At 41.5% G+C, this 26,155-nt stretch overlaps 1 protein-coding gene across 1 annotated transcript in view; it reads left to right on the top strand.

Moving 5' to 3' along the window:
* The window catches only part of LOC109478398 (dnaJ homolog subfamily C member 13-like), a gene marked incomplete at its 3' end in the record, with an annotated part of 51,293 nt that extends 25,563 nt beyond the window's left edge, over window positions 1-25,730 (top strand). The window contains 26 exon segments of the mRNA XM_019779929.1: window positions 3,806-3,868; window positions 4,321-4,527; window positions 5,310-5,512; window positions 6,004-6,088; window positions 6,540-6,694; window positions 7,438-7,638; window positions 8,324-8,525; window positions 9,024-9,139; window positions 9,538-9,616; window positions 11,094-11,229; window positions 11,644-11,903; window positions 13,143-13,259; window positions 13,997-14,176; window positions 15,975-16,142; window positions 16,657-16,887; window positions 17,272-17,325; window positions 17,445-17,571; window positions 19,994-20,185; window positions 20,527-20,601; window positions 21,480-21,680; window positions 22,006-22,087; window positions 22,635-22,851; window positions 23,481-23,663; window positions 24,223-24,363; window positions 24,938-25,078; window positions 25,631-25,730. Of these exon segments, the coding sequence (XP_019635488.1) occupies window positions 3,806-3,868; window positions 4,321-4,527; window positions 5,310-5,512; window positions 6,004-6,088; window positions 6,540-6,694; window positions 7,438-7,638; window positions 8,324-8,525; window positions 9,024-9,139; window positions 9,538-9,616; window positions 11,094-11,229; window positions 11,644-11,903; window positions 13,143-13,259; window positions 13,997-14,176; window positions 15,975-16,142; window positions 16,657-16,887; window positions 17,272-17,325; window positions 17,445-17,571; window positions 19,994-20,185; window positions 20,527-20,601; window positions 21,480-21,680; window positions 22,006-22,087; window positions 22,635-22,851; window positions 23,481-23,663; window positions 24,223-24,363; window positions 24,938-25,078; window positions 25,631-25,730 (3,916 nt within the window).
* Window positions 25,731-26,155: the final 425 nt, after the last annotated feature.

Raw genomic sequence — 26,155 nt, 5'->3', positions numbered from 1 at the left:
GTGCCATCCGAATTTGTGGAGCCGTTACAAATTCGGATGGCACCCAGGCTACCAAATTAAACTCAGCAGCTAAAATAGTTTGGTAACCAGACTACACTAGTTCATAATCATGTAACGCAAGGTTACCAGTTTACGTGCAGGACCAGTTTACGGTCAGTTAGTGACACGGCCACGCTTCGAGTGTACCAGCCAAAAATCAACGGTCGTGAGCAACAAAGAATAACATGAATATGATCCTTATATGTGTCTTTTATTTATTCACTGGATGGAAAAAAAGTTTGCATTCAGCGACACAGCAGAGTATCTTCCGATATGACGGGACAGCAAGGTAACATGGCCTTGGACGCATGTTGTGTTTTTCACATAATACAATACTCAACATTTCGTCGATTTTTTAAAATCCCAAGAATGCTAGGAAATTGTAACGATAGCTGGCATCAAACCTGGCTTTATTATTTCAATCATCCATGGTGTTGTGAGGTATGAAACTTTCAAACACCTTGAAATAAACAAGCAAAAGTACAGTGGCAGTTCTCGCCGACTAGCGTTTTTTCAACGCCATTTTGATCATCATCATCGTTGCAGCAGGTGACGTCACGGTTTTAAACTGCAGAAAGGTACGTAAAAGTCGCACTGTGGCGCTGTTGCACATTAATTTATGCAAAAATGCCAAAATGGCTTCCTGCGTCCGTAGAATCTGGGTAGCGAAAAGTTTGCTCGGGTTTTCACGACGTTCCGCTGTGTCTGGAGGGGCATAGACGCTTGTTATCTATTGCAACGGTTTAATGGAACATCTTGGGCCATTATGTCACGTTCTACTAAGGGGAAAATGCAGGTCCAGCCTCATTTAGCACCACAGCGCTACTGCATGCGACAGTGGGCTACACACTGACATTTTACCGTGGTTTGTTGTTGACCACTTCGGTATTTTTTTGCAGAAAGTGTTTGTTTATGTGCGCTTATACGTAGAGCATACAAGGACAAAGGTCCAAGTGACCGTTAATTGGTCACCCTAGAGCAATTCTCCACTGTTAACTACTATAATAAATAAAAGCTGGCACGGCACAAAAAACGCAGGGAAGAAATGACACGGCACACACTTTTATAACCGACGAACTACTGTTTCTTCACAAGGGTTAAATATTTAGTTCTGCCCATGCGTTTTCACAAAAAATGGAATTTTCCATAATTCGACCGTAAACTGGTAACCTTGCGTTACATCACGTACATGTACTGGGTGTACAAGTGTAAAAAATACATATAGTTTTATTTTCCGTACTACTAGTATACAGATTGATACATGTACCTCCTCTGAAATTCTGAATAAAGGGTCAATGTTGAAAATCTACCTTTCTGGCAGAGAAGCCGCGCTAAGGTAGCAGGAATGACTCTATGACTTGTCCCTTACAGGAAATTTTGTATGTTGATTGCATCAAGTACATGTATTTGGAGCCCTGTGTTCAGTCTACGGTTACAGAACTGGAGTGTTTCTCCTTTCACTTCTGCCTTGTACAGGGCCTAAGCTGAGTCATCAAGTTGATATATCACTGACAGCTGTTTATACTTAGAACATGGCCACTTCCCTTAGACAATACTGTAATTATATTTCAGTCCATACCATGGTATGGATGAAATATATTGTGTTCTCTGATGTTTCTTCTCCTCCTTCTTCTTCTCCTCCTCCTGCCACACAGTCAAAGGGATTCAACTCCGCCATCATTCAGCCAAATGACTTGAAATTTGGCATGGAGGTAGAGTGAGCCAATACCCCCAGGCGTTTTTTTCATTTTTTTGATACATGCCTTTGAAAAAAGTTTATGAAGGTTTTTTGGGGCATTTTTCGCCAAAAAATGGATTTTTGGATCCTGAGCCCTGGTTTTACAACCAAATGATCTGAAATTCAGTATAAGGGTACCTTGAACATGTGTCTACAGAATAGCAGTCACATATTTGGCATACAACACTTCCAAATGACTCATTTGGGGAACTTTAATGACTATTTTCAACAAAAAAAGGGCCAAAAGTGCTGTACCCGTTCCATGTTCTATCTAAAGAATGGCCTGTTCCATCCATGGAACACATGTTCCATTGCGGGTTACCTGAGGTCACATTGCACGTAAGTCGTGTGGAATGACCCACACATTCAATTTTATGTACCTATTAAAGACCTTCAAAATGTATCAAATCTCATCATTGTTAGTATTTGCATACCTGTAATAAGATTAGTAAAGCTTTCGAGATTCAATGTGCTTGTTCTTGCATCTTTGTTCTCAATTACATAGCTACTATATAATTCATTTATTTGAGAATCTTTACCAGTTTTACACTGGGGTAAGTTTGGAATAGACCACTTTTGCGTGGGAGGGAGATGGACTGAAATATGCTGTATTTGCTCCCAAGCAAATGTCGGCCTCTCTAGTTCACTATATGTTTACGGTAGCGGTCTGAGAAAAATGGAGGTGTTCGTGGAACTACAATCAATTATGTAATAAGTTCACAATGGTGGCAGGTGCAGAAAAAGGAAAATCGAGGACTTATTTGTTTGGTACAGAAGTGACCATGAAAACTGCGAAGTCACATAATAGTACCGTGAAAAAAAATCAGGGATTACAGTATTAATCTTTCCTGTTTCATGTCTTGTATTTGTTGGTAGTACAGAAGAAAAGGTATGCCCGGCCTATAAAAAATAGTGTGGTATTATTTCATGCAAATATTAAGCAAAAATGTGTTAAGTGTTAGTAAATGTATTGCCCAACATACATGTATGTAACTAATTTCTCACTGACAGGTTGCTGAATTCAAACAAATAAGAGTTACTGTAACAGTGAATTGTTAAAATGGTCTTCCCACAGGCATGGAGGAATGGATAGTGTGGTATACAGATTGGAAACAATGAGAAATTTATAGAAAAAAATTATTGAAATAAATTTATTGAAAAAAAAAGAAAACAAGATATTCCCAACAACTATAATTTTTTGAGGCATAAAATCTTTAATACCTTGATACCTTGATACCGTCTACAGTCGAGTAAGGCTTCTTCCTGCCTGTCGTGGACTGGTCTAGTCGCTTTCCTCGTACTTCAAGTGCTCCCAGTGTCGATCCAATCTTGTTTTGAACTGGTTGACAGAATCGCTGGCTACTACACTCGACGGCAGCGAGTTCCAGTCTTTGATGACCCTCACACTGAAAGCATGTTGTCTACTTCTTGACTTGGCCAGTGGTACCTTCAGCTTGAAGTTGTGACCTCTTGTTGTTCCCTTTGCTAACTCGAAGAAACTGTCTGACTGTACTCTTTCCTGCCCAGTCAGGAACTTGAACACCTGAATCATATCACCCCTTCTTCTTCTGTACCCCAAGGACGGTAGTTTAAGTCTTTTTAGTCTTTCACTGTAGGGGAGCTCCCTGAACCCAGGAACCAGTTTTGTCGCTCTTCTCTGTACTGCCTCTACTTTCTGCTGATCGAGGGAGTAGTGGGGGCCCCAGATTACATTCCCATATTCCAGGTGGGGACGCACCATGGTCTTGAAGAGTATGGGGACTGTGTCTTTATCCAAGTTGTAGAAGGTTCTCTTAATCAAGCCCAAGACTTGGTTTCCTTTGTTAGCAGCTTTTGCTGTGTGGCAGTGAAATGAGAGCTGGTTGTCAATTGTTACGCCTAATGTCTATTCATATTCCGTATCGCCTGAGGTTTTGGTCTGACTCGAAAAGAAAAAACAAGAAATTGTCAACGACTACAATTTTTTGTTAGTATGTCTTGTTCTGTATATTATGATATCAGCTGACCGTGACCTTGTGTCCCGTACAGTGTACCGACCGTCAGGAGAGAGATCGCCTGGTGCTGTTTCTCAACAAACTCATCCTCAACAAGGTCAGAAACTTCATGCTTGTAAAAGTTTTCCCAAGTTTTGATCGTAACATAGTTCTAAGAGGAATCTACCACTCTTATATTTAGACATACCACAGATTTGAAAAGAAACTAAAATTGAATCAGCACAAATATAAAGATCAAGCTAATAATGATTACAATCCACTCTCATTCTGTAACTGAAGACAAAATCTTGGATGACAAGAAAGTGATCTGTCACACAAAATAACAGCATGTAACAGAAACTTGCTTACTTACACAGTACATTGTCAATGGAACTCTTTCCTCTTTCAGAAAAACGTGAAAGAAAAGATTGGATTGTAGCAGGAAATAAAGATCGACATTTGAGAATTCAGGAAGCTGAGGCTTGTATACCTCCTGGAAGTCCAAAATCTCTGATATCTTGTTGTGGTTGTGCTTACTGATGTTGTCAAGCCACCTGTTTTGTCTTCCAGAGAAACGTGAAAGAACTGATGGACGCCAACGGGGTGAAGATCCTGGTTGACCTTCTGACCTTGGCTCACCTTCACACGTCCCGCGCCGTCGTGCCGACGCAGACCAACGTGATCGAGGCGTCGCCGGACATGATGCGGGAGAGCGAGAAGGAGTGGTACTACGGAAACGCTGACAAGGAGAGGCTCGGGCCGTACAGCATTAATGAGGTGAGAGAAAAACCCTAGATTTTTCATGTGGCAACTTGTACCATTAAGGCATTATGGAATGAATGTCTCAAGCAGGGTCTGAAGTATAGGAAAGTCTAGAGCTGGACAGCCAGAAGAAATCACCAGGGTGTTGCTAGTTATGCACAAGTGTTTTGAAATTCATCATTCATAACTTGGTTTTACCTGGTAACTAATTTAAGCACAGAAGCAACCGTTTGAGATTATTGGAGGTCCATTCAATACTGAGTATTCTACAAAAGATATGTCGTGATTGTATACCATGGGATGAGATACGTACACACAATATCTGTCTTTGTTAACAAGTGAACTGGATAGACACACAGTACATCACTCACTGTACAGTTTATCGTCTGTTGTTTCCCGTCTTCCGAGGGTTACACTTACTTGCACAGCATCATGAGACTTGATGGCAGCCCACCACTTGCCTCTGTCCTGTGGTTTGATGTTATGTAGGTTCAAGTGGAGGATGTCCTCCCTTATGTTGTCAAACCATCTTCTTCTTTGGTTAACCACGAGGGTTTAGACCTTCCACATCCAGTGTGAGGATCTTCTTAGGCCATTTGTCACTGTCAATTCTTTGGAGGTGGCCATACCAAATGTTTTCCATTCCATCCCCAGATGAAGGGGTTTTGGGAGGAGGTTGTGATCATGGCGAAGACATACTGTCCCAGGCCTGTAAAAGTTACCAATACCTACAAGCACACACAATATCTGTCTTTGTTAGCAAGTGAACCGTAAATTGTTTTCCATTCCTTCTTTAGATGAAGGAGTTTTGGGAGGAGGGTGTGATCACAGCTAAGACGCGGTGCTGGGCGCAGGGTATGGACGGGTGGCGGCCGCTCCACAACATCCCGCAGCTGAAGTGGTGTCTGCTGGCCTCCAGTCAACCCGTCATGAACGAGTCTGAACTCGCTACTCTCATCCTCAACATGCTCATCAGGATATGTGAATATTATCCCAGCAGGTGGGCTGGTCAATCAATCAATCTAAATCGGTGTCTAATGTTAGAATGCGCCAAGCTCATTCTCAGCAGGTGGGCTGGTCAATTAATGCTGTAATAAATGAGTTCAAGATAAATCGATAAGTCAGTCAATATACCATGTACATTTGTATATGATCATCATTGATCAACCAGCCAAACCTATGACAGTGTGAACATTGTTAACATCCTCATCAAAATAGTAAAAATTACTTAGTTGGCAAGCTAAAGTATTATAGTTAAGCAATTAATCAAGGAATTGATACAATCTCATGTAAATACAATGTTATGTCTACTTTGGCTTGGTATATTCTTTTGGAAAATAGCAGACTCAACAGCTATAAAAGGGATGAATATACCAGGCTAGTACATGACGTGTACATGTTGTAGTTTGTACATCAAAGAAGTAAACTCAGTATCTACTAGACTAATTATAAGTATGTTTGACTTGTCTAACTTCTCTGATGATAAACCAGGGACCCTGATGGAGCGATCATCCGTCCTCTGCCCAGAGCCAAGAGACTGGTGGCAGAAACAACATGTCTGCCACACATTGTACAGGTTAGTAGCTAGAGAACAGGCATTGTAATAACCTTCTACAGTGCTGAAAACATCGAAAACTGTTTACAACTTTGTTGAAGTCATTTTGTTGATAAATGATAGTTGGATGATGATGATGTTAGTTGGATTTGCCTCTTTGAGCCTTTGTTTAGTGCTGGTGTGATGCTTTTATATATTTTTCTTTTCAAGATGTTTAGTTAGAATTCTAGACAAAAAAATGGCCATATTCCTTTGTACAAGACATGTGTTAGTCAAAGTTATTGGATTTTGGATTTGTTATCCTGGAGAATAGCAAATTTTTGACATTTTAGGTTCCCCCTTTCTTTTCCAATGTGATAGGTCTTTCCCGTGTCTCTATGTCTAGCTTGTGACTGGTTTGTTTAGCTGTTACTGACCTTTGTCCTTGAATCTTGATGTACGACCTGACCTTGTGATTGATTGTTTTGTGCAGCTGCTGCTGACCTTTGACCCAGTGCTTGTTGAGAAGGTTGCCACGGTGATGTGGCACATCATGCAGGACAACCCGCAGCTGCCGCGGCTGTACCTGAGCGGGGTCTTCTTCTTCATCATGATGTACACAGGGTCAAACATTGTTCCTGTGGCAAGGTCAGAACAGACCGTATAACATGATAATCATTGTTATTATAACACAATATCACAGAGTTTGGTTGCCTAGTTACATGTAATGATTATTGCAGTTACATGAAGTCTTGCAGTCTTTGATGGTCTTCTTCATCATGATGTACACAGGGTCCTACATCGTGCCTGTCGCAAAGTCAAGGCAGACTGCATAACACAATAACACAAGAACACAAATTTTGGTTGGCTAGCTACCTGTAATCATGGTCTGACTTCTTCTTCATCATGATGTACACAGGCTCCAACATCGTGCCTGTCGCAAGGTCAGGGAAAACTGCAAGAAATGGGGAATAATGTAGTTTTTGAGCACATCGGCAGAACGTATTGCACCTGCACAAAACTTGTAATGTAGTGTGGAAGAACATCTCATATGAGGTCGCATTCGTGTATATAAGGTTAACATTCCGTCTGTAATTTCCAAATCTTGTGTCGGAAAATGTCGTCTGCAACAAGCAAAATTCTGATGCAACGTTGACCAAGAGTCAAACTAAAACTGTGAAAACTGGAGGTTTTGCCAGTTTACTGTAGTAGTAAAAATGTATGAAATTTAGAATCTGCATGAATTTTGGCTATTTTTTACTCTCAGGCATTCACTAAAATATTGTAAAAATAACATACAGCTGATAGCTGTTCTTTATTGACATTGTACAGTCCTGTATAATACACTTTTGAAGAGAGTAAGTCTAAGAACACTTCTCTCCTCCCTGCAGGTTCCTGAAGTACACGCACACCCAGCAGGCGTTCCGCGCGGAGGACGCCAAGTCTAGTGACATCATGCAGCGGAGCATCCTGGGACAGATCCTGCCCGAGGCCATGGTCCACTACCTGGAGAACTACGGCGCCGAAAAGTTCAGCGAAATTTTCCTGGGAGAGTTCGACACGCCCGAGGCCATCTGGAGCAGTGAGATGAGGTGGAGTCATCCTTGGATAAAGTTGTTTTCATGCCTTCTGTCCTCACATAATTAGTAGCCTTAAATCTTAAAAGATTGTTAGTTTACTGTGCTGAAAAGTTCAGCGAGATTTTCCTGGGAGAGTTCGACACGCCGGAGGCCATCTGGAGCAGTGAGATGGCAGGTGGGGTCATCCTCGGAGAAAGATGTTTTCATTCCTTCTGTCCTCATATAAGTAGTAACATAGCAAATTGTGAGAGTATGGTGCTGAAAAGTTCAGCGGGATTTTCCTGGGAGGGTTCAACACACCGGAGGCCATCTGGAGCAGCGTGATAAGAAATTTTCTTTACTGTTTTTATTAAGCAATGAGTTAGAGAAGAAAGTTAATTGATGTAGAGTTTGAGGTAGAGGTGAGGCATAATAAGATGAGCTGAGTTCATTCTTTGAGAACTGTTGTTCTCTTCATTTTTTTCTGTTTCAATTTGGTAAGTAGAAGCCCCTGACAGTGAGATCTTCCTGTCGTAAATTTGAGACACCCGAGGCCATCTACAGCATTGAGAAACTAGCTTTGTTATGACATCTTTGAATACAGAAGGAAATCATAAATCATATTCTTTTTGTATTTCTGTTGAGTTTATAGTCATTCCAAGGCAAGTTTGACACACAGGAGGCCACTTGATGCAGTGACTATTCTCTTATTTTCCAGACGTATGATGATAGAGAAGATTGCAGCCCACATCGCAGACTTCTCCCCCCGGCTCCAGTCCAACACCCGCGCCCTGTACCAATACTGCCCCATCCCCCACATCTCATACCCCCCGCTAGAGAATGAACTCTTCTGCAACATCTACTACCTACGCAACCTCTGCAACACCACCAAGTTCCCCGACTGGCCAATCAAGGAGCCTGTAAGTTAGCTTTCACTGCACGTAACCAATCAGAAAAGCTGTATCTACTCTGAAAGGTATCTTTGAAGGTTTGGCCAATCAGAGTGATTGTAAGTTAGCTTGCACCAGCCAATCAGAAAAGTTGTGTCTCAAAATGTCTGGCCAATAACAACTGTATCTCTGAAAGTTGGTCTAATTAGGGAGCTTGTAAGATAGCTTGGACTAACCAATAGCTGTATTCTGTTAAGTCTGGCCAACCTGCGCGTTCTTGTTTTAATTTATTTAAAGCTTATTGGGTAAAACTTTAAGATTTTCACATAACCTCCATTGCCTTTCGTTGAAGAATGACCAAAACCATCAGATTCTACAGTACATGATTGTACAGTCAAAACTGTGTATGTCCAACTATCAGGACATCTTTCACATGTATGTACAGCCACTGGCTCCAGCCTATCTGTAGTCTTTGAGAATGTACATGTATTATGTGGATCTTACGATGCCGAATCTTAACCTGTCCAGGTGAAGCTACTTAAAGACATCCTGGAGGCGTGGAAGGCTGAGGTGGAGAAGAAGCCGCCGTCCATGTCTGTGGAGGAGGCTTACGATGTGCTGCATCTGCCCAAGGGGGAGGGAGGGTGAGTGTGTGTGTGGGGGGGAGGGTGTTCTTTAAAATTTGGGCTCAAATCTTTGGCAGTTATAGTTGTGTAAAGTTTAGTAATTCTGTTTTTAAAGAAGTTCATATATGGTACCTCCTATAAATGTGTGAGGTTTGGCTCTGAAAATAAGTATAATTATATACTAGTATAAAATCAAAAGCTTTGAAATCTTTGTCAATGATAGTTACCATGTTGCAAAGTCGCAAAGTCTGAATGTTTTTGAAAACTGGTATCATAATCATCTGACTTAAGAATATGAAGGTTTAACTTAGATCCTCCAAATTGATTACTGTTCATAGTATGGACACATACAGTACATTGATTTGCTCATGTTTCCTTTGAATGAAACTGTAATAAAATGTTTCCTTTGTCTGCAGTCATGAAGAAGGGAAGATCCGTAAAGCGTACTTTCGGCTGGCCCAGAAGTACCATCCTGACAAGAACCCTGAGGGCAGGGTACGTAAGATGTTAAGGAGCAGGCAGAGGTGCTCTGTCTTCATCTTTGTTGAGCCAGCTTTCTCCTGTCCGTTTCTTTTCTTTGATTTGTCTTTGTCACTCTTAATTTCATACTACTTTGAGGCTTATGCAGAAGTGCTCTGTCTGAAAACTTTGTTGAGTCAGACATAGGAGATGTTTTTTGTCACAACCAGCTTTCTCCTGTTCATTTTTTTCTTTGTTTATTTCACCAGCTAGTCATTAGGTAACATCACAGTTGCAGAGAGTTTCATGGAGTTTCTTTGTTTTTCTTTTAATGTCTCATGTTATTTTACTTGCACTGCTCTGTCCCTTTTTACTAGTTTTCTTTTTTTGTTTAGAAATGTTTTGTCACAATGTCCATGTTTTTCTTTGTTTGTGTGTTTCTGTACTGTTTGTATCTGTCCCTTCCCAAGACCCCAGTGTTGTTTAAGGTAGGGACTTGTGTGGGATTGCTTAAGACCTTCATCTTGTAAATTGATGATGAAATGAAAGCTGTAGGATGAAGTACTTTGTAAGGGGTTAGAGGTTGTAAAGAATCTGCATGAAATTGTTAAACAATGCGGCCCACGTACATAGACAGGCTACCACTGGTGCAGTTTTGTGAAGCTTTAAGATTTAAGTTTTGCTCATATAACATCCGTGTCCATAATATCACCAGGGTCCATAATATCGCCACCTTGAGAAACAGAGATATTTCTACTGCAACATACTTTTGGTATGCACTTCTTCACGCCTCAAATGTACATACCTAGAGAATGTTACAGTAAAAATATCTTTAAGCACACTTTTTCTCAAGGTGGCGATATTATGGACCCTGGTGATAATATGGACACAGATGTTACATTTTATGTCATAATTACTCAGCTTTCAGCACCAAGGACAGGGATGACAGTATAAAAAACCTGGTTTATCAAAATCACAACAAGAAAACTGAACTTGTGTGTAATAAATCCAAAAAGAAGAAGCTCTTAGAAGTTTTGCTTGACATCACATCTTTTTATTTTAAATGATGACAACAATAGTCTTATTCTATTTCCATAGTCTGTCTTATTCTATTTCCGTAGCCTGTTTTTGTAGAAAATGTTTGAGAAGGTGAACAAGGCTCATGTACAGTTATGTCTTAATCACTCACCTTTCAGCACCAAGGACAGTATCAAAAACAGCATACCAGCTATCATGAGAAAACTTGTATGTTTAAAAAAATTCTGAGAAGTCAATCAACAAGCTAAATTGAAATGATCTTGTTTGAAATAAAGTGTACAATATGTAAGTTTGGAGTTTATAAAGTTGATGAGTTTTTTTGCTTTATGTCTAACCTTCATCGACGTATCTGATTCATTACAATATCCTTGAAGAAAATCAGAAGAAAAGCCCTTAGAGGTTTTGCATGACATCATGTAGCTTTGTTTGAAATGAAGAGAAGGATAACCTTACTTTCCACGGTCTGTTTTCGCAGGAAATGTTTGAGAAGGTGAACAAGGCGTACGAGTTCCTCTGCAGCAAGTCTTCCCAGCGTCCCGAGGGGCCGGACCCGATGAACATCGTCCTCATCCTCCAATCACAGAGCATCCTCTTCAAGAGATACCGGGACGGTGAGACGTTTGCCTTGCAAACATTATGTCATAGATGAAGCAGAAGAAGATTTTGTACCTTTCTTAAACGATCAGAATGTTTGAAAACTTGCATACTGTGTATTTTGGAAAAAGAGCATCTTTGACAAATGGCCTTGTAGATTATTGAACAGTTTTGTTGATTTCTTGTCGATGATATTTTGTCATCAGGATCCAATAATTTGAACTTATAAGCCAGCTTTTTTGACAACTCTCCAGTGTCACTAATGAAAGGTACCTGAAACATCTGACAGTTTCCAAAATCATATCCAGTTCCTTTAGTAACTGTTTTTTAGTGTATCTTATTACCTTATGTCTAACCTTCACCAACATATCAGGATCCTGCTATAACAATTTTTTCTATGATATCTTTATATTGCATCTTGTGTGTTCCAGTTCTGGCACCTTACAAGTACGCCGGTTACCCCATGCTCATCAAAACCATCCGCATGGAAACCGGCGACGACCAGCTGTTCTCCAAGTCCGCGCCGCTCCTGACGGCCGCGAGCGAACTCGCCTTCCACACAGTGAACTGCTCGGCGCTGAACGCTGAGGAGCTGCGGAGAGAGAACGGCATCGAGGTGCTGCAGGAGGCGTTCTCACGATGTGTGAGCGTGCTAAGCAAGTCCAGCAAACCTGACGATCTCGCTGTGCAGGTGGGGAGGGTTGGAAGTATTGTTTTGGGTGGCTGAGTTGTAGGTTTGTGTGTCTGTGTGTCTGGACTCGCGGTGTCCAGCAAACCAGCCAGTCCAGCAAAGCTGACGACCTCGCCGTGCAGGTGGGCCTGGGAGTATTGTTTTGGGTGGCTGAACTGTGGGTTTGTCTGTCTGTGTGTCTGGACTCGTGGTGTGTGAGCATGCTCAGCAAGTCCAGCAAACCTGACGACCTGGCAGTGCAGGTGAGCCTGGGATTATTGTTTTGGGTGGCTGAGCTGTGGGTTTGTGTGTCTGTGTGTCTGGACTCGCGGTGTGTGAGCGTGCTGAGCAAGTCCAGCAAACCTGACGATCTGGCCGTGCAGGTGAGTCTGGGGGAGTATTGTTTTGGGTGGCTGAGCTGTGGGTTTGTGTGTCTGGGCGTTCTGAGCAAGTCCAAAAAACTTGCCGATCTCGCTGTGCAGGTGGGCCTGGAAGTATTGTTTTCCTGGAAGTATTGTTTTGGGTGGCTGAGCTGTGGGTTTGTGTGTCTGGACTCGCGGTGTCCAGCAAACCAGCCAGTCCAGCAAAGCTGACGACCTCGCCGTGCAGGTGGGCCTGGGAGTATTGTTTTGGGTGGCTGAGCTGTGGGTTTGTGTGTCTGTGTGTCTGGACTCACGGTGTGTGAGCGTGCTGAGCAAGTCCAGCAAACCTGACGATCTGGCCGTGCAGGTGAGCCTGGGGGAGTATTGTTTTGGGTGGCTGAGCTGTGGGTTTGTGTGTCTGGACTGAGTCGGTGGACAGCATTTGAGCGGTGTGCGAGCGTGCTCAGCAAGTCCAGCTAACCTGACGTGAGTGTGCAGGTGGGGAGGATTGGAAATATTGTTTTGGGTGGCTGAGCTGTCAGTTTGTGTGTCTGTTTTTTTCTTTGCGTTCTGAGCAAGTAAAAAAAACTTGCCGATCTCGCTGTGCAGGTGGGCCTGGAAGTATTGTTTTCCTGGAAGTATTGTTTTGGGTGGCTGAGCTGTGGGCTTGTGTCTCTGTGTGTCTGGAATGAGAAGGTTTCAGGTGCAAGAATCTGACATGGAGCCAGCAGGAATTAGAGGTAACTTCTGGCAGTCTAAAGCATACATGTTGAGATCATAGTTACCAGTACACATGGAAAGTGTTCAAACCCAGGGCCTTCAGATTCTAAGTCAACAACCCTAACCACCTTCCCACCTTACTACAAGTTGTGTATGACTCTTTTTGTTGTTTCTCCAGGTGTGCATGCACATTAGCAGGTGTTACGCTGTAGCTGCGCAGTTTGAGGGCTGCAGGGAGAAGATCATCGAAATCCCAGCTATCATCAAGGACCTGTGCAGGATCCTGTACTATAAGGTGGGTACAGAAATATGATAGAAGGATGATGGCTTTTGATGAAATAATAGACCAATATATATCTAGTACTCTATACAATAGTACTAGAACTCTATGCAACAGCACTAGCAGTCTATACAATAGTATTAGCACTATGCAACAGTACTAGCACTCTATACAATAGTATTAGCACTATGCAACAGTACTAGCACTCTATACAATAGTATTAGCACTATGCAACAGTACTAGCACTCTATGCAACAGAGATTGGAAATATTTGCAGTACTTTAACCTTCTTTAAATTACATTTTGCATGCCATTACTGCACATAATACATACTGTATACATAGCATAGCTGTCCTTGGTGCTGAATGCCATCCATGACATAATTGCTTGTACAACAGTACTGTACTAGTAGTTCAATATCCTAGTGTCAGGTGATATTTTTGAAGATAGAAGTGTAATAGCTAGTTCAAAAGATACATATCAATAGCTAGATTAGATATAATGACTTGATTTCCATACATCTAGACCAGTATACATCCAGCACTATAGGTGTTTGTATTGCTACTGTTTCTAAGTCTTATAGCTTTCCTGTTCCCCATGCAGGACCTGCCTCGTATGTGCAGTGTGGCTACGGAGTGTGTCACTTTTTAACTTAGTAAATATCAATGCCATTCAGGCAACACTGTGACATCTGCAATGCTGATATGTCAATAAAGAAATTGAATTTTAAAGCTTTAATGTACCCCCTGCAGGACCTGCCTCGTATGTGCAGTGTGGCTACAGAGTGTGTGTCTGCGTTCTGTGTGGATTACTACCTGCAGAACCACCTGCTGCAGGCAGGTGTGCTGTGGCACCTGCTGCTGTACCTGTTCCACTACGACTACACCCTGGAGGAGGGCGGGGTCGAGAAGTCGGACGAGTCTAACCAGCAGGTACGGTGGGGGGGCAGCATTTTTTTGCAAATCGCTTAACCCTCACTAGCACTGTCACATGCACTTCCTATACCTAGGGTTGAAATTGTTGGTTATCCCAAACAATTTGATTTTTTTGTTCTCAGATTTTTTTGGAAAATATGCTGAATTAGAAAAACATGACGAAAAACAGAGGCTGAGAAACAGATTTATGTCTAAGTTTTACAGAATGAATACTGTCAAGATTTTTCCCCTGCTTGAAACATCTGTGACCATCTCCAAAATCATATCCATTTGTTTGAGTGACTGTTTTTTGGCATATCTTATTACCTGAATGTTTAACCTTAATCAAAGTTTTCTTCCTGCCCTTTTATGATGTCTCCTTGCTATTTTTTCACCTTCAAATGTCAGAAAACCAAGGAAACAAATTGGTAGGGCCTTATGATAAATCATGCAATGAAAATGTCTTGTACTGTCAGACTTGTCTGGTGAAAGGTTAAAGGTGAAAGGTTGCTGAGTTCTGAAGTATTGGTTGTCTGACCTTGCGTGAGTGGTTACCATGGCAACACATTGACAGACAGGTGTTCCTACACTCTCCACTGCTTGTATGATCTTGAATGATTGCTGTTTCTATGGTGATTCCTTGATTGACAGCTCTCCTCTTTTCCATGCTTCTCAAGTCGGAGTTTGACCACCCAAATAACTTGCAAGTAAGTCACGTCGCAAAACACTTTCTGCAGCCCTTTGTTGCATCTGTTTTCTTCAGTTTCTATTGAATGTACATGTCGTGATCACACAATGTTACATAATGGGTTATGTTGGGCCATGTTGATTTGATTATATGGATGACGTCCGCGCGCGCATGAATTTTCGGCCGTTTCCAAAAAAAAAAAAGTTTTCAGCCATACTGTAAATCGTACAAAACAGTTGCAAAATGAGCAAAAATATACCATAAGTTACAAAAAATTAATAAAAACTATACCAATGTCGTAGAATGCCAAAATCAAACGCAAAAAGACGAAATTGTAAAGAAATGAACTTGAAGACTAGATTATTCGCCAAACCATATTCTGTGCCATTTGCTCAACCCTCATGACCACGTAGATTTCATAATGAAAAGAACTTTTTTTTTGCAAAACTTTTTTTTATTCGCACGCGCGCATCAGTTTTGGCGCTCCCGGAGGATGTCATCCATATAATCAAATCAACATGGCCTTGGGTAGAAACACTAGCATGAAAGTTCCTCTCTGTTCACTTGGTAAGTTCCATTATGTAAAAGTGTAACTGTTCAAAAAAAGATAGTTGGTGAAGACTGAGTGAGCCAGTCAAAAATTCAGGTGAGTCTGAGTTACATGTAATTGGAAAACAGTAACTATTGAACTTTTACATAAAGGAACAATTCATGTTATGCTTACTACTGTAACAATGACCAGTCAGGTAGTTCACAAACCATGTGTCTGTCTAACACAGCACGACACTAACAACATGAGCTGTCAGTTGTTTTCTCCTAACATCTCCAGAACCAGCCTGGATGATATCTTGAGGCTTAGCACATCCATGGTCATTTTACATAGTATTACATGTTTTACTTCTATGTACAATATTTGTGAACCTGACTGGACCAAACATCATTGATAAACTTACATTAGTTTACATACACTGGGTTTTAAATCTAGACCATCTTACTTCCAGCATCCTTGATGAGCAATCTCAAGGATGCTGCTATGTACACACTTCCCATTGAGACTGGACCATACATAGGTAGAATTTTGGGTTAGATTTAAAGTTTTGAACCTCAACAATTTTTTATTTTTTTCAGGAGGTGGCTAACAACCTAGCCCGCCTGAGTATGCTGGCGCTGGCCCGGTTGGGCGGCTACCTGGACGAGGACCAGAAGACACCAGACAACCCCGCGGTGAAGAGGTCCATCGCTGCCATGTTAACTCCTTACCTCAGCAGGCAACTCAGCAAGGAGGACCCAAGGGAGGTAGGTCACAGGTCAGGGGTCAGGTACATACAGAGGTCAAAGGGGAGGTTAGAATTCCTGTGTGAGAAGTCCTGGCATTGGACATTTAGACATTGGAATCCATAGCAGCTATGTTATATTGGTAGCAAGTAGGACCCACGGGAGGTAGGTCACAGGTCAGGGGTGAGGTACAGATGTCATTTACTAAGCTAAAATGTGATTTCAAACCAGTTGAGCTAAACTGAACTCAATAATTAAAACATGAGTTTAGCTCTGCTGTGGCTTTGTACTCAGTCTGGGAGAAATTTCCCTATCTCTTTTTAACAAGTACGATGAACAGTTGACCATGGCTTAACGTCCCTTTTCAACAGAGAACTCATACCTGATCTCATATTACATGTCTGCTCTTCTTCTTCAAACCAGTTGTAGAATCATATCTAAACTTTTAGATACATTTTGAATTATCTTAGATAGATGTTGTATCTGGATGGTATATTCTATTATACATTTTAACTGCTGACACTTTCCTCTTTAGGTGCTGAAGATCCTGAACAGTAACACTGAGAACCCGTACCTAATCTGGGACAACGGGACGCGGCTGGAGCTGACAGAGTTCCTGCAGACTCAGCAGAGCAACAAGATCCGTACCGGGGAGTGTGACCCGTCGTACGGCGCAGACTTCGCCTTCACCATCCACGAGAAGGAGCTGCAGGTCGGAGAGATCTACGTCAGGGTGTACAACGAGCAGCCAACATTCCCACTGGAGGTGAGATTGTATATTTTTTAATGTAATATTGTATTTGCAGGTTATAGCTATAGTTGGGGTCGGCTTGTGTTACAGAGAAATGAGGATGTATATGTATTACAAACAACCAAGCATCCCACCAATGGTTTTTCTTATTTTATTTAATTCACCTTAAATTCATATTTAGTGAGCATTGGAAAAAAAGCGTAATATATGAATCCTCTGCTGGTAGAATAACAAAATGAGAACAACACTAGAGGTCATTCAGCACCTAGGACAGGGATGACAGTGTCAAAACTTCACAATTGTTGTTATAATGACCTCAAAACAAGCTGCGAAATTTGTAATAGTCAATCCCTGTATTGATTATTGTCATTGACAATGATGTATTTTTTTGTATTTCAGGATGCTAAAGGCTTCACAAGAAAATTGATCGACTTCTTGGGTTCTCAAGCAGAGGTGAGCTTCATTTCTTTCTTCATTTGATTTGATGTTACGTTTTTTGTTCAGTGCCAGCCTTGGTTATAGCAGTATTTTCTGTCGCACAGTAACTGATGATTTTTTTTCTTGTACATTAGTACCTGCACTCCCTACTGGCACTGTCCCAGGGCACGATGGACACCACGAAGGAGAGTAACAAGCTGCGGCTGAGGGATGTGGAGATGGCTCTGGAGGCCCTCAGGAACGTCATTAGGAACAACCCTGGTAAGGCCACACCAATTTATTTCCTTGGTTAACGGATTCGCCGCTTCGTTTTTTTGCCAAAATGAAATAAAAATAAAAACAGAACAAAAATCCATACTCTCGGGTCCCGAATTGGGGCCCCAAAATCCACCCCGTACGTTGTAATTTTTCAAAATTTGGGCATAGTTAACAGCGTTAAAAATACATTGCTTCAAGGCAGAAACATTTTTCTGTGTGCAATTTGTTCGGAAAGCTAGGTTGCCTCTTCAAAAGTTCGTCAAAAAAATTCTTTTGATATAGAACTCGCCCCCCACCCCCTTTGCACATGTCATGGGACAAAACTTCACTGACGACAGTCAAACGTACGGCAGATTTACTAAGTCATCGTGCCTGTAACAACATATCATCTCCCTTTTAGATATATATTATATTTCATTTAGAAACACGTATTGTGTCGGAAACATGTGCTAGTAACGGGCGTTAAAAGTAATCGGCCAAACGTATAAACTCGGCCTGGGCGGCACATGCACACACACCTTCAAAACGATCTTTTTTCCAGGGAATATGTAAAAATAACACGACATAACAATGTATTCTGACATCACAAACTGTATTACTCTCAAAAAGTACAAAATCCTACCACAAACATGGGAATTTGGCAAAGCAAAAAGTCCTCCATGCACGTACATGTAAGTCTTTCTCACGGTCGGAAGAGTCCACTTCGAGTAGGGGGAAACGGTTTCTTTCAATTATAGAAATTACTCTGTGAAAAATACTACATGTGCATGTGGCATTCTAACAAAGTTACATCTTATTTAGATACCTATAAACAGGAGTACAATTGCAAATAATGCATCAATTATTACATCTAAATTTTTTAATAAAATGATTCCCCCTACAAATAAAAATCCCCATACATCAAAGACTTTATAGTGAAACCCTAGACCATTGAATTTGTGGCAACTTGAAGAGTGTGTCATTGTGGCTATTTGTTTGAATGATGGCTATGTATAATGTATCTGTAGCATACCTAAAGTGTATAATGGGAAATATAAAATGTATACTACCGGTAGTCTTTGGGAGTTGGGAAAAGATAAAAAAAAGAAATAAAATATCTGTAAAAGTAGTTAATTCTTTTGCCAATAACTTTTACACATTCCTGGAAATTTGTCTAAAGCATATATTTAGGATACTAGTATTGTAAATTTCAAGCTCTAAATAACTTCCATATCAGCCAGACACAATAGAATGCCCAGCCCAGTGGTAAGCTGTGTGCCCTGAACTGTAAGAAAACAATGGGATCTGAACAGAGCACCCTGATTTAAACCACTCTTTGGAACTTTGAAAGATGAATAAAAGTGAAACCAGTTGGATGGGAGTCTTGTCAACTGACAGTTTGTTGTTCATACAGTAAAGGTGTGTATCTTGCAAAATAATACGAATAATTGTAAAGGGATGTAAGAGAAGTTGCTCATGTACATGTAATAATGGTCCTTTCAGTTCAATAAGTGTCTAATATAATATCATTTTGTAACTTAACTTAATGGATTGCTTACTACATGGCTGTATGGCAGGTGGTCTCAAATTTTTATTTTTATTTTTATTTCGCCCGCCCGCTCCATTTTTTTTCTAGAAAAATCCGTTAACCAAGAAATTAAATTGGTGTGGCCTAAGGACTAACCCTTACAATAACCCCAGGAACAACCCTGGTAAATTCTAACCCTTACAATAACCCCAGGAACAACCCTGGTAAATTCTAATCCTTACAATAACCCCAGGAACAACCCTGGTAAGGTGTAACCCTAACCCTAACCCAGGTAACCAGAGACAACTATACTTATTGCCCTTCCTATCTTATTATGCCCTGGAGGCCCTCAGGAATGTCATCAGGAACAACCCTGGTAAGGTCTGACCCTAACCATAACCCAGGTAACTCCTAACCCTAACCCTAACCCTAACCCAGGTAACCAGAGACAACTGTACCTACTTCCTTTCCTATCTTATTATGCTCTGGAGGCCCTCAGGAACGTCATCAGAAACAACCCTGGTAAGGACTAGTAGGGAAAATGTTGTCTGAGTTTAGTCCTGAAAAAGCCACACAGACTCCTTAGTATACGGCACTAAAAAAAAAAAAAAAAAAAATTGATTTGAAAGCAAGCCTTACGTTTACTTAGACCAAGTTGATTTTCCAACAAGCACGTGTTTCTAAGAAACCATTTCATTTTTCACTGAAGGGCACTGAAGTTGTGTGCTTGGGTCACCTGTTTCTAAGAAACCATTTTGATTTTCAAACAGGCACTGAAGTTATGTGCCTGAGTGACCTGTAATGTTTCAAAGAAACCATGTCATGTTTCTAGTGACATGTCATGTCATGTCATGAAACCATGCACAGAAGTAGTGCCTGGGGCACCTATTTCTAAGAAACTATCTCATTTTCCAACAGGCACAGAAGTAGTATGCCTGGGGCACTTCCGGCTGCTGTTCGCCCTGCTGCGTCTCCATGGCGCCGGGAAGCTGCAGCAGCTGGCCCTGGAGGTCGTGAACTCTGTAACAACCAATCAGGACTGTGTTAACGACATCGCCGACGCCTCAGTGTTACCGTACTTGCTCTTAGTCATCCAATCCCTGCCTAGCAGTAAGTACATGTTATTAAGTATGAATATGTCGCCTATTGGCATTTTGTTACTGTTAATGCAATTTAGATAAGGGTAGCTAAAATTAAACAGGAAATCATCATGTAGAAGTCTATACTTTATCTAATAGGGCCAGAGGGATACATCAAATGTTCCAGTGGCATTTCCACAAACTATGAACAGATCATTTCACAGGCATTTGGCCCTGACTGTGGTGACTTTGTTTACTCAAAGTATTGTTCTCGAGGGTTGTGTGGTCAGTAATATTCTTGTTCTAATAAAGAGTTGGTTTCTGTGGGAAAGAATGAATTCAATTCCTGTTTTATTTGTGTTCCCTGTGCAGGCAGAAGTACAGTACTGGAGAGTCTACATGCTCTGCTGTCCAGCACCAAGATTGTGAAGGAGGCACTAGCAAGGGGTGAGTTGGTTCAACTGGACTATTTTTAAATTAGTAAAGTCATGAAAAATATACTAGATACCATGTGCCCTCATCTTTCAGTACCAAGGACAGGGACGGCAGTGTCAATGTGAAATACATGATAGACACTTGACTCATATACATGTGACCAAAAACACTTCCTACAATAAAAAATACCACTTAGGCCACACCAATTTAATTTCTTGGTTAACGGATTCGCCGCTTCATTTTTTTCTTGTTTGCAAATAAAAAGAAAAATTCAGAATCAACTGCAAAATGATCAACTTTTGCCTTGAACAGTTGAAAAGTTATTTTCTTACTACTTGTTACAGTCATTCCATCTTTCAATGCAGTAGTATCATTAAAAGTTCAAAATTCATAGTTTAAATTTTGAACCTACCTGGTGTGTTGACTTCATGGCTCCTATCGTACCATTTTGGGCCATAATAGGATGCCTACCAGTTTTTATTTTTATTTTTTTTTCGCCCGCCCGCTCCATTATTTTTCTAGGAAGATCCGTTAACCAAGAAATTAAATTGGTGTGGCCTTAGCTCAGCTCTATGAGTTCTTAACTTTGAAGTCCTTAAGTCTTGTATTTGAGTAGGGAAGTACACATGTCGAAGAAAACACAACACTTAATGATTTGAGTAGGGATGCCCTGGTGTGAATTGGCCAAAACCTGCAAAATTTATGTACTTGTGTCACTCCTATGTACAACTTGCACTAACTAGCTTCAACTACAGTACTGGTGTGTTTTTGTATGCATCATTTTACCTTACACATATTGTAGTTAGTACTGACTTAGTGGTGTACTCTACCATTTTGGTAGTTTACCAGTAGTATGATCCAGATTGAGATCCAGATCCTTCTGTCCCCAGGAGCGCTGATCTACCTGCTGGATCTCTTCTGTAACTCCACCCACCCCGGGATCCGGGGACAGACCGCTGAGCTCTTCTCCAAGATGATCGCAGACAAACTGGTGGGACCAAAAATCCGCATCATCCTCAGCAAGTTCCTGCCAGGCATCTTCATGGATGCCATGAGGGACAGCCCTGAAGCTGCTGTGCACATGTTTGAAGGTAAAGACAGGCACTGAAAAATCTGCTGTATGGACAGCTGTAAAAGGCCATAGCCATATTTGTAAGCAGGTAGGCAGTACGTCAATGAAGGTTAGACATCCAGGTAATAAGATACACAAAAAACTGTTACTCAAGCAACTGGATAGTATTTTGGAAATGGTCAGACATTTCAGGTAGCCTCCACTATTTTTCGCCAGTGACACTGGAGACTTGTCAGAAAGGCAGGTTGATAAGCAAGAACTATGATATGCGAATAAGTAAAGATAAAGACAGGTAGGCAGTAGATTAGTTCTGTTATGTACGTTTTTTTTTCTCTTCATCACAGGAACACACGAGAACCCAGAACTGATCTGGAATGACGATGCCAGGGAAAAAGTGTCCAGTGTGGTCAAAAAGATGAAAGACACGTGAGTAACTGTTGGTAGATGTACTCAGGGATTTGTGGTTATACAATTTTTGTGGTTGGCATTCAGTACTAAGGACAGGGAAGCTGTGTCTATGTGATTGTCATTCAGCACCAAGGACAGGGACAGCAGTGTTTGTGTGAATGTTGTTCAGCACCAGAGACAGCAGTGTCAGTATGAATGTCATTGAGCACCAAGAACAGGGACAACAGTGTTTGTGTGAAACCACTGAGACAGCAATGTCAGTATAAATGTCATTCAGCACCAAGGACAGGGACAACAGTGTTGGTGTGAATGTCATCCAGCACCAAGGACAGCAGTGTTACTGTCAATGCAATTCAGCATCAGGGACAGGGATGGCAATGTTGCAAGCTCTTCACTCCCTTTATGTCACATTACTGTGGATTTTCCCCTTTTATTCTTATGATTTTGTCTCAATTCCTTATGTTACACTTAGAGGGCTCTGACAAAGCCATGTAGTCCTCCCAAAATACATGTGAATGAACTGAAACCAGTGATGTACTAGTAACTGTTTGTACACCAACTACAGCCACTATGCAGCACAGAAGGATAACATAGAGGCGAGTTGGAAGCTTCCTGAAGACTTTGCAGTAGTGTACACAGACGTGGAGGGAGAGCTGACGGTGGGGGGAGTGTTCCTCAGACTCTTCATCTCCCAGCCGGGCTGGGTCCTCCGCAAACCCAAGGAGTTCCAGGTCTCACTCACAGAGAGGTGGATAGAACTCACCAGCAAAAACAACCCCGATGTGAGTGTCAGATAATCAATCAATCAATTAATTAATTTGATCAATTAATCAATCAATCATTGTAATAAACCATTTTAGCAGTGGATAGAACTCACCAGCAAAAACAACCCGATGTGAGTGTCAGATAATCAGTCAATCAATTCATTTGATCAATAAGTCAACCAATCACTTATCCATTTTAGTAGTGGATAGAGCTCACCAGCAAAAATAACCTGGATGTAAGTGTCAGTGAGATAATTATTCATTCAATCAATCGTTTAACCATTTTTTGGATTGAAGTCACCAACAAAACATTCTGATTATTGCTCTAAGACTTATAGATGTAACAAATTATAATACATAATTCAGGGGGACAGTTAGTTTCATGTCTCCCTCCTGTCCCTGTATGTTTTGAAGCTTCTAAATGAATAAACAATCTTCAAATTAATGATAGTTTTCTTATTTATCATGTTCAAGTTCTTGGAGAATTTTGAAGTGAAACTGCCTCAAAAGAAGAAGTCAAGCCTAAAAAAACTTGCCTGATGCATGGTTTAGAATGTAGTGTACTGTAGGGAGTAGAGTAAGGGAAAAGTGCTTGCAATTAGCCTATGAGCATCTGTTTAACTTATCATTATCCTCTGTAATTCCAGGGAGAGGTTCTGGAGACCCTGACCACAGCTGTAGTGTCCCTGTTCACGGCACAGCCTCAGCTGGCTGGCAACGCCCCCGGCCTGGGCCACATCCCACAGGTCTTCAAACCCATGTCATCTCGCAACTCTGCCATCCCCAAGTCTGCACTGCTCGTGGTACATGTGCTGGCTACAATGATGTAAGTACTGGTCAAGTAATGGTGTAAAACATGTAGGATAATACATAATTAGATTATATGTTTTGAGTGACATCAATCAATCTTTTTCAGTGTCACTGATAATGAGCTGGACAGTGAAATCATGACACATTTAGTGACCAAAATTTGTCTGTTCTGGCAGTGTTCACAAACAGTGCCACATCATCTATGACATTGCCTGACCATGTCTTCCGTAATGCCGTATATATATAGCATTTGAGGCCATAGTGGCATAATCCACTGTGGAATTGGAAGGCAGAGCCCATCCCTCTCCTTCCACTGCCTTCCACACCTGAGTGGAGTAAGGAAAGTTGTGTCAATGCCACCAATCAGATTGAGCGATCAGAAACTGGTTTCTCCCCACCCCCAGCTATGTGTGACGTCCATGTCTCAGACAGTGTTCACAAACACATTATGTATCTCAATGCCTGACCAATCTGTGATTTCTCCCCACAGATGTGTGTAAGGTCCATGTCTATAACAGTGTTTACAAACGCATTATCTATGACATTGCCTGACCAATCCATAATTTCTCCCCACCATAGCTGTGTGTGACGTCCATGTCCCAGACAGACTGTATCCGGCCCATGATGGTGGCCATGCGAGCGCGGCCGGACATGATCGGTGTCGCCTGCGAGACCTTCTTCAGGATGTTTGAGAAGGACCAGACGGACCTAGTCAAGCAGGTAAGGCAGTCTTAAGACACTGAAGTGTCCTCGACTTCCTTCTCAAGACAATGAAGTGCATGTCTTGAAGTTCTCACTAGCAAGGGAAATGGTCAATTTGTCTGTCCCTTACCTCCTCCCTCATGACCTCAATGAAAAGCAGCTAGCAAGCTTATTTTAGGTTTTGTGAATAAAGAATGGTTCAACCAAACAAAAGGTGTGAGTGTGCACACCTGAAGTCTGTTTCAGTAAAGGTCCTCTTACTTTATTTGCGAAAAACAGATCCTGTATGTATCCTCACCTTTTGAGTAAATGTAATTCAGCACCAAGGACAGGGTTGGCAGTATCAATGTGAAGACAGCGAACTGTCTTGAACTTCTCACTAGCAGCTTCTCATTGTGCACATCTAGTCTGTTTCAGTAAATGTTCTCTTAGACACTGTGTTTAATTGTGAAAAATATACTAGATACGATTTGTGTGAGTGTGATGGCATTCAGCACCAAGGACAGGGATGGCAGTGTCAATGTGATGACAGTGAAGTGTCTAAATAAATTCATTGATTAAAAGCTGTTCATACCTAATTTTTGATTCCCAGGCCATAGAAGCAGAGCTGGTGCAGTACCTGCTTAGGCTGCTAGATGGCGGGCTTGAGCAGGTGGAGAACCCAGCAGGCACCAAGGCACAGATAGTCAAGTCTCTGAAGGCAATGACAAGAAGTTTGGAGTACGGGGAACAGGTAATGACAAGTTTGTTTTGTTTTCTGATGTAAAATTTATGCCAGAAGGCCATAATATCATGTACTTTTTACAGACTTTCAGCTCATGGTTAGGGCCTGTTTCTGGACCGAGAGGTCGGGAGTTTGAATCCTGGCTGTTGCTGTTTGCCCAACATGATTCTTGACAAATTGCAGAGCTATGAGAATTTTCCCAGAACAATGAACCAGTACATAGCATCTGTCTTCTCTGTCACGGCCAGTGGAAGAGTAACTCTTCATTTCCAACTATGTGGAGTGAATAAAGTTGTGCTAAATGCCTTTTCCCAAGGAAACAATTTTGAACCCAATTTGGGTCCTGGGCCAAACAACCTAACCATTACTCCACATGAGTGTGACAGGTTGAATAAAAGTTCTAAACGGGAACTATGCGGCTCCAGATGTCTTACTGATGGACGACTGTGTGTGCAAGATGTCGGTTAGCTTGAGGAATGAATCCCCTCTACTATATACATTACTCCACAAGATGGCACAAAAGTTTCAAGTTCAAGTTCTCTTTCCCTTCCTCCCCTGCAGGTGCAAAGTGTCCTTGACAAGTCGACCGTCTGGACGTCATACAGAGACCAGAAACACGACCTGTTCATCTCACAGACAGCCACAGCTGGATACCTCACAGGTATGTATACTGTACATGTGCTGTATGTGTGGGGTATTGTAGGGACTTGGGTGTACATTTTGTACTCCATGGGTAGTTTTGGAACATGCTTTCCACTCAACAACACAGCCACATAACTAACATCCATCCCTGTGAAATTGGAAAATTGTACAGTTACAGTTTTGTATTTCCTTCCTATCTTAGCTTCCTTACCTATTGCTGCTTATTTTGAGAGAATTTTTTTACCTGTTTTCTTACTGGACACAAGGGGAAGGGAATCACGTTGAACCTTCAAGAAATGTAGACAAAAAGTACAAGACACAAAGTCCTTCCTTCTTGTACATACATACAATGATTACTTTTTTCTGTCTTCCCATCTATATGTACAATGCACCTCTTGTTGTTACTGTCAATCCTGTACGTACTAGTGCCACCCCTGTATAAGG

Source organism: Branchiostoma belcheri, unplaced genomic scaffold (genome assembly GCF_001625305.1).
Source record: "Branchiostoma belcheri isolate BF01 breed outbred unplaced genomic scaffold, Haploidv18h27 scaffold438, whole genome shotgun sequence".
NCBI classification, from domain to species: Eukaryota; Metazoa; Chordata; class Leptocardii; order Amphioxiformes; family Branchiostomatidae; genus Branchiostoma; species Branchiostoma belcheri.
This window is presented reverse-complemented; position numbering and strand designations above follow the sequence as displayed.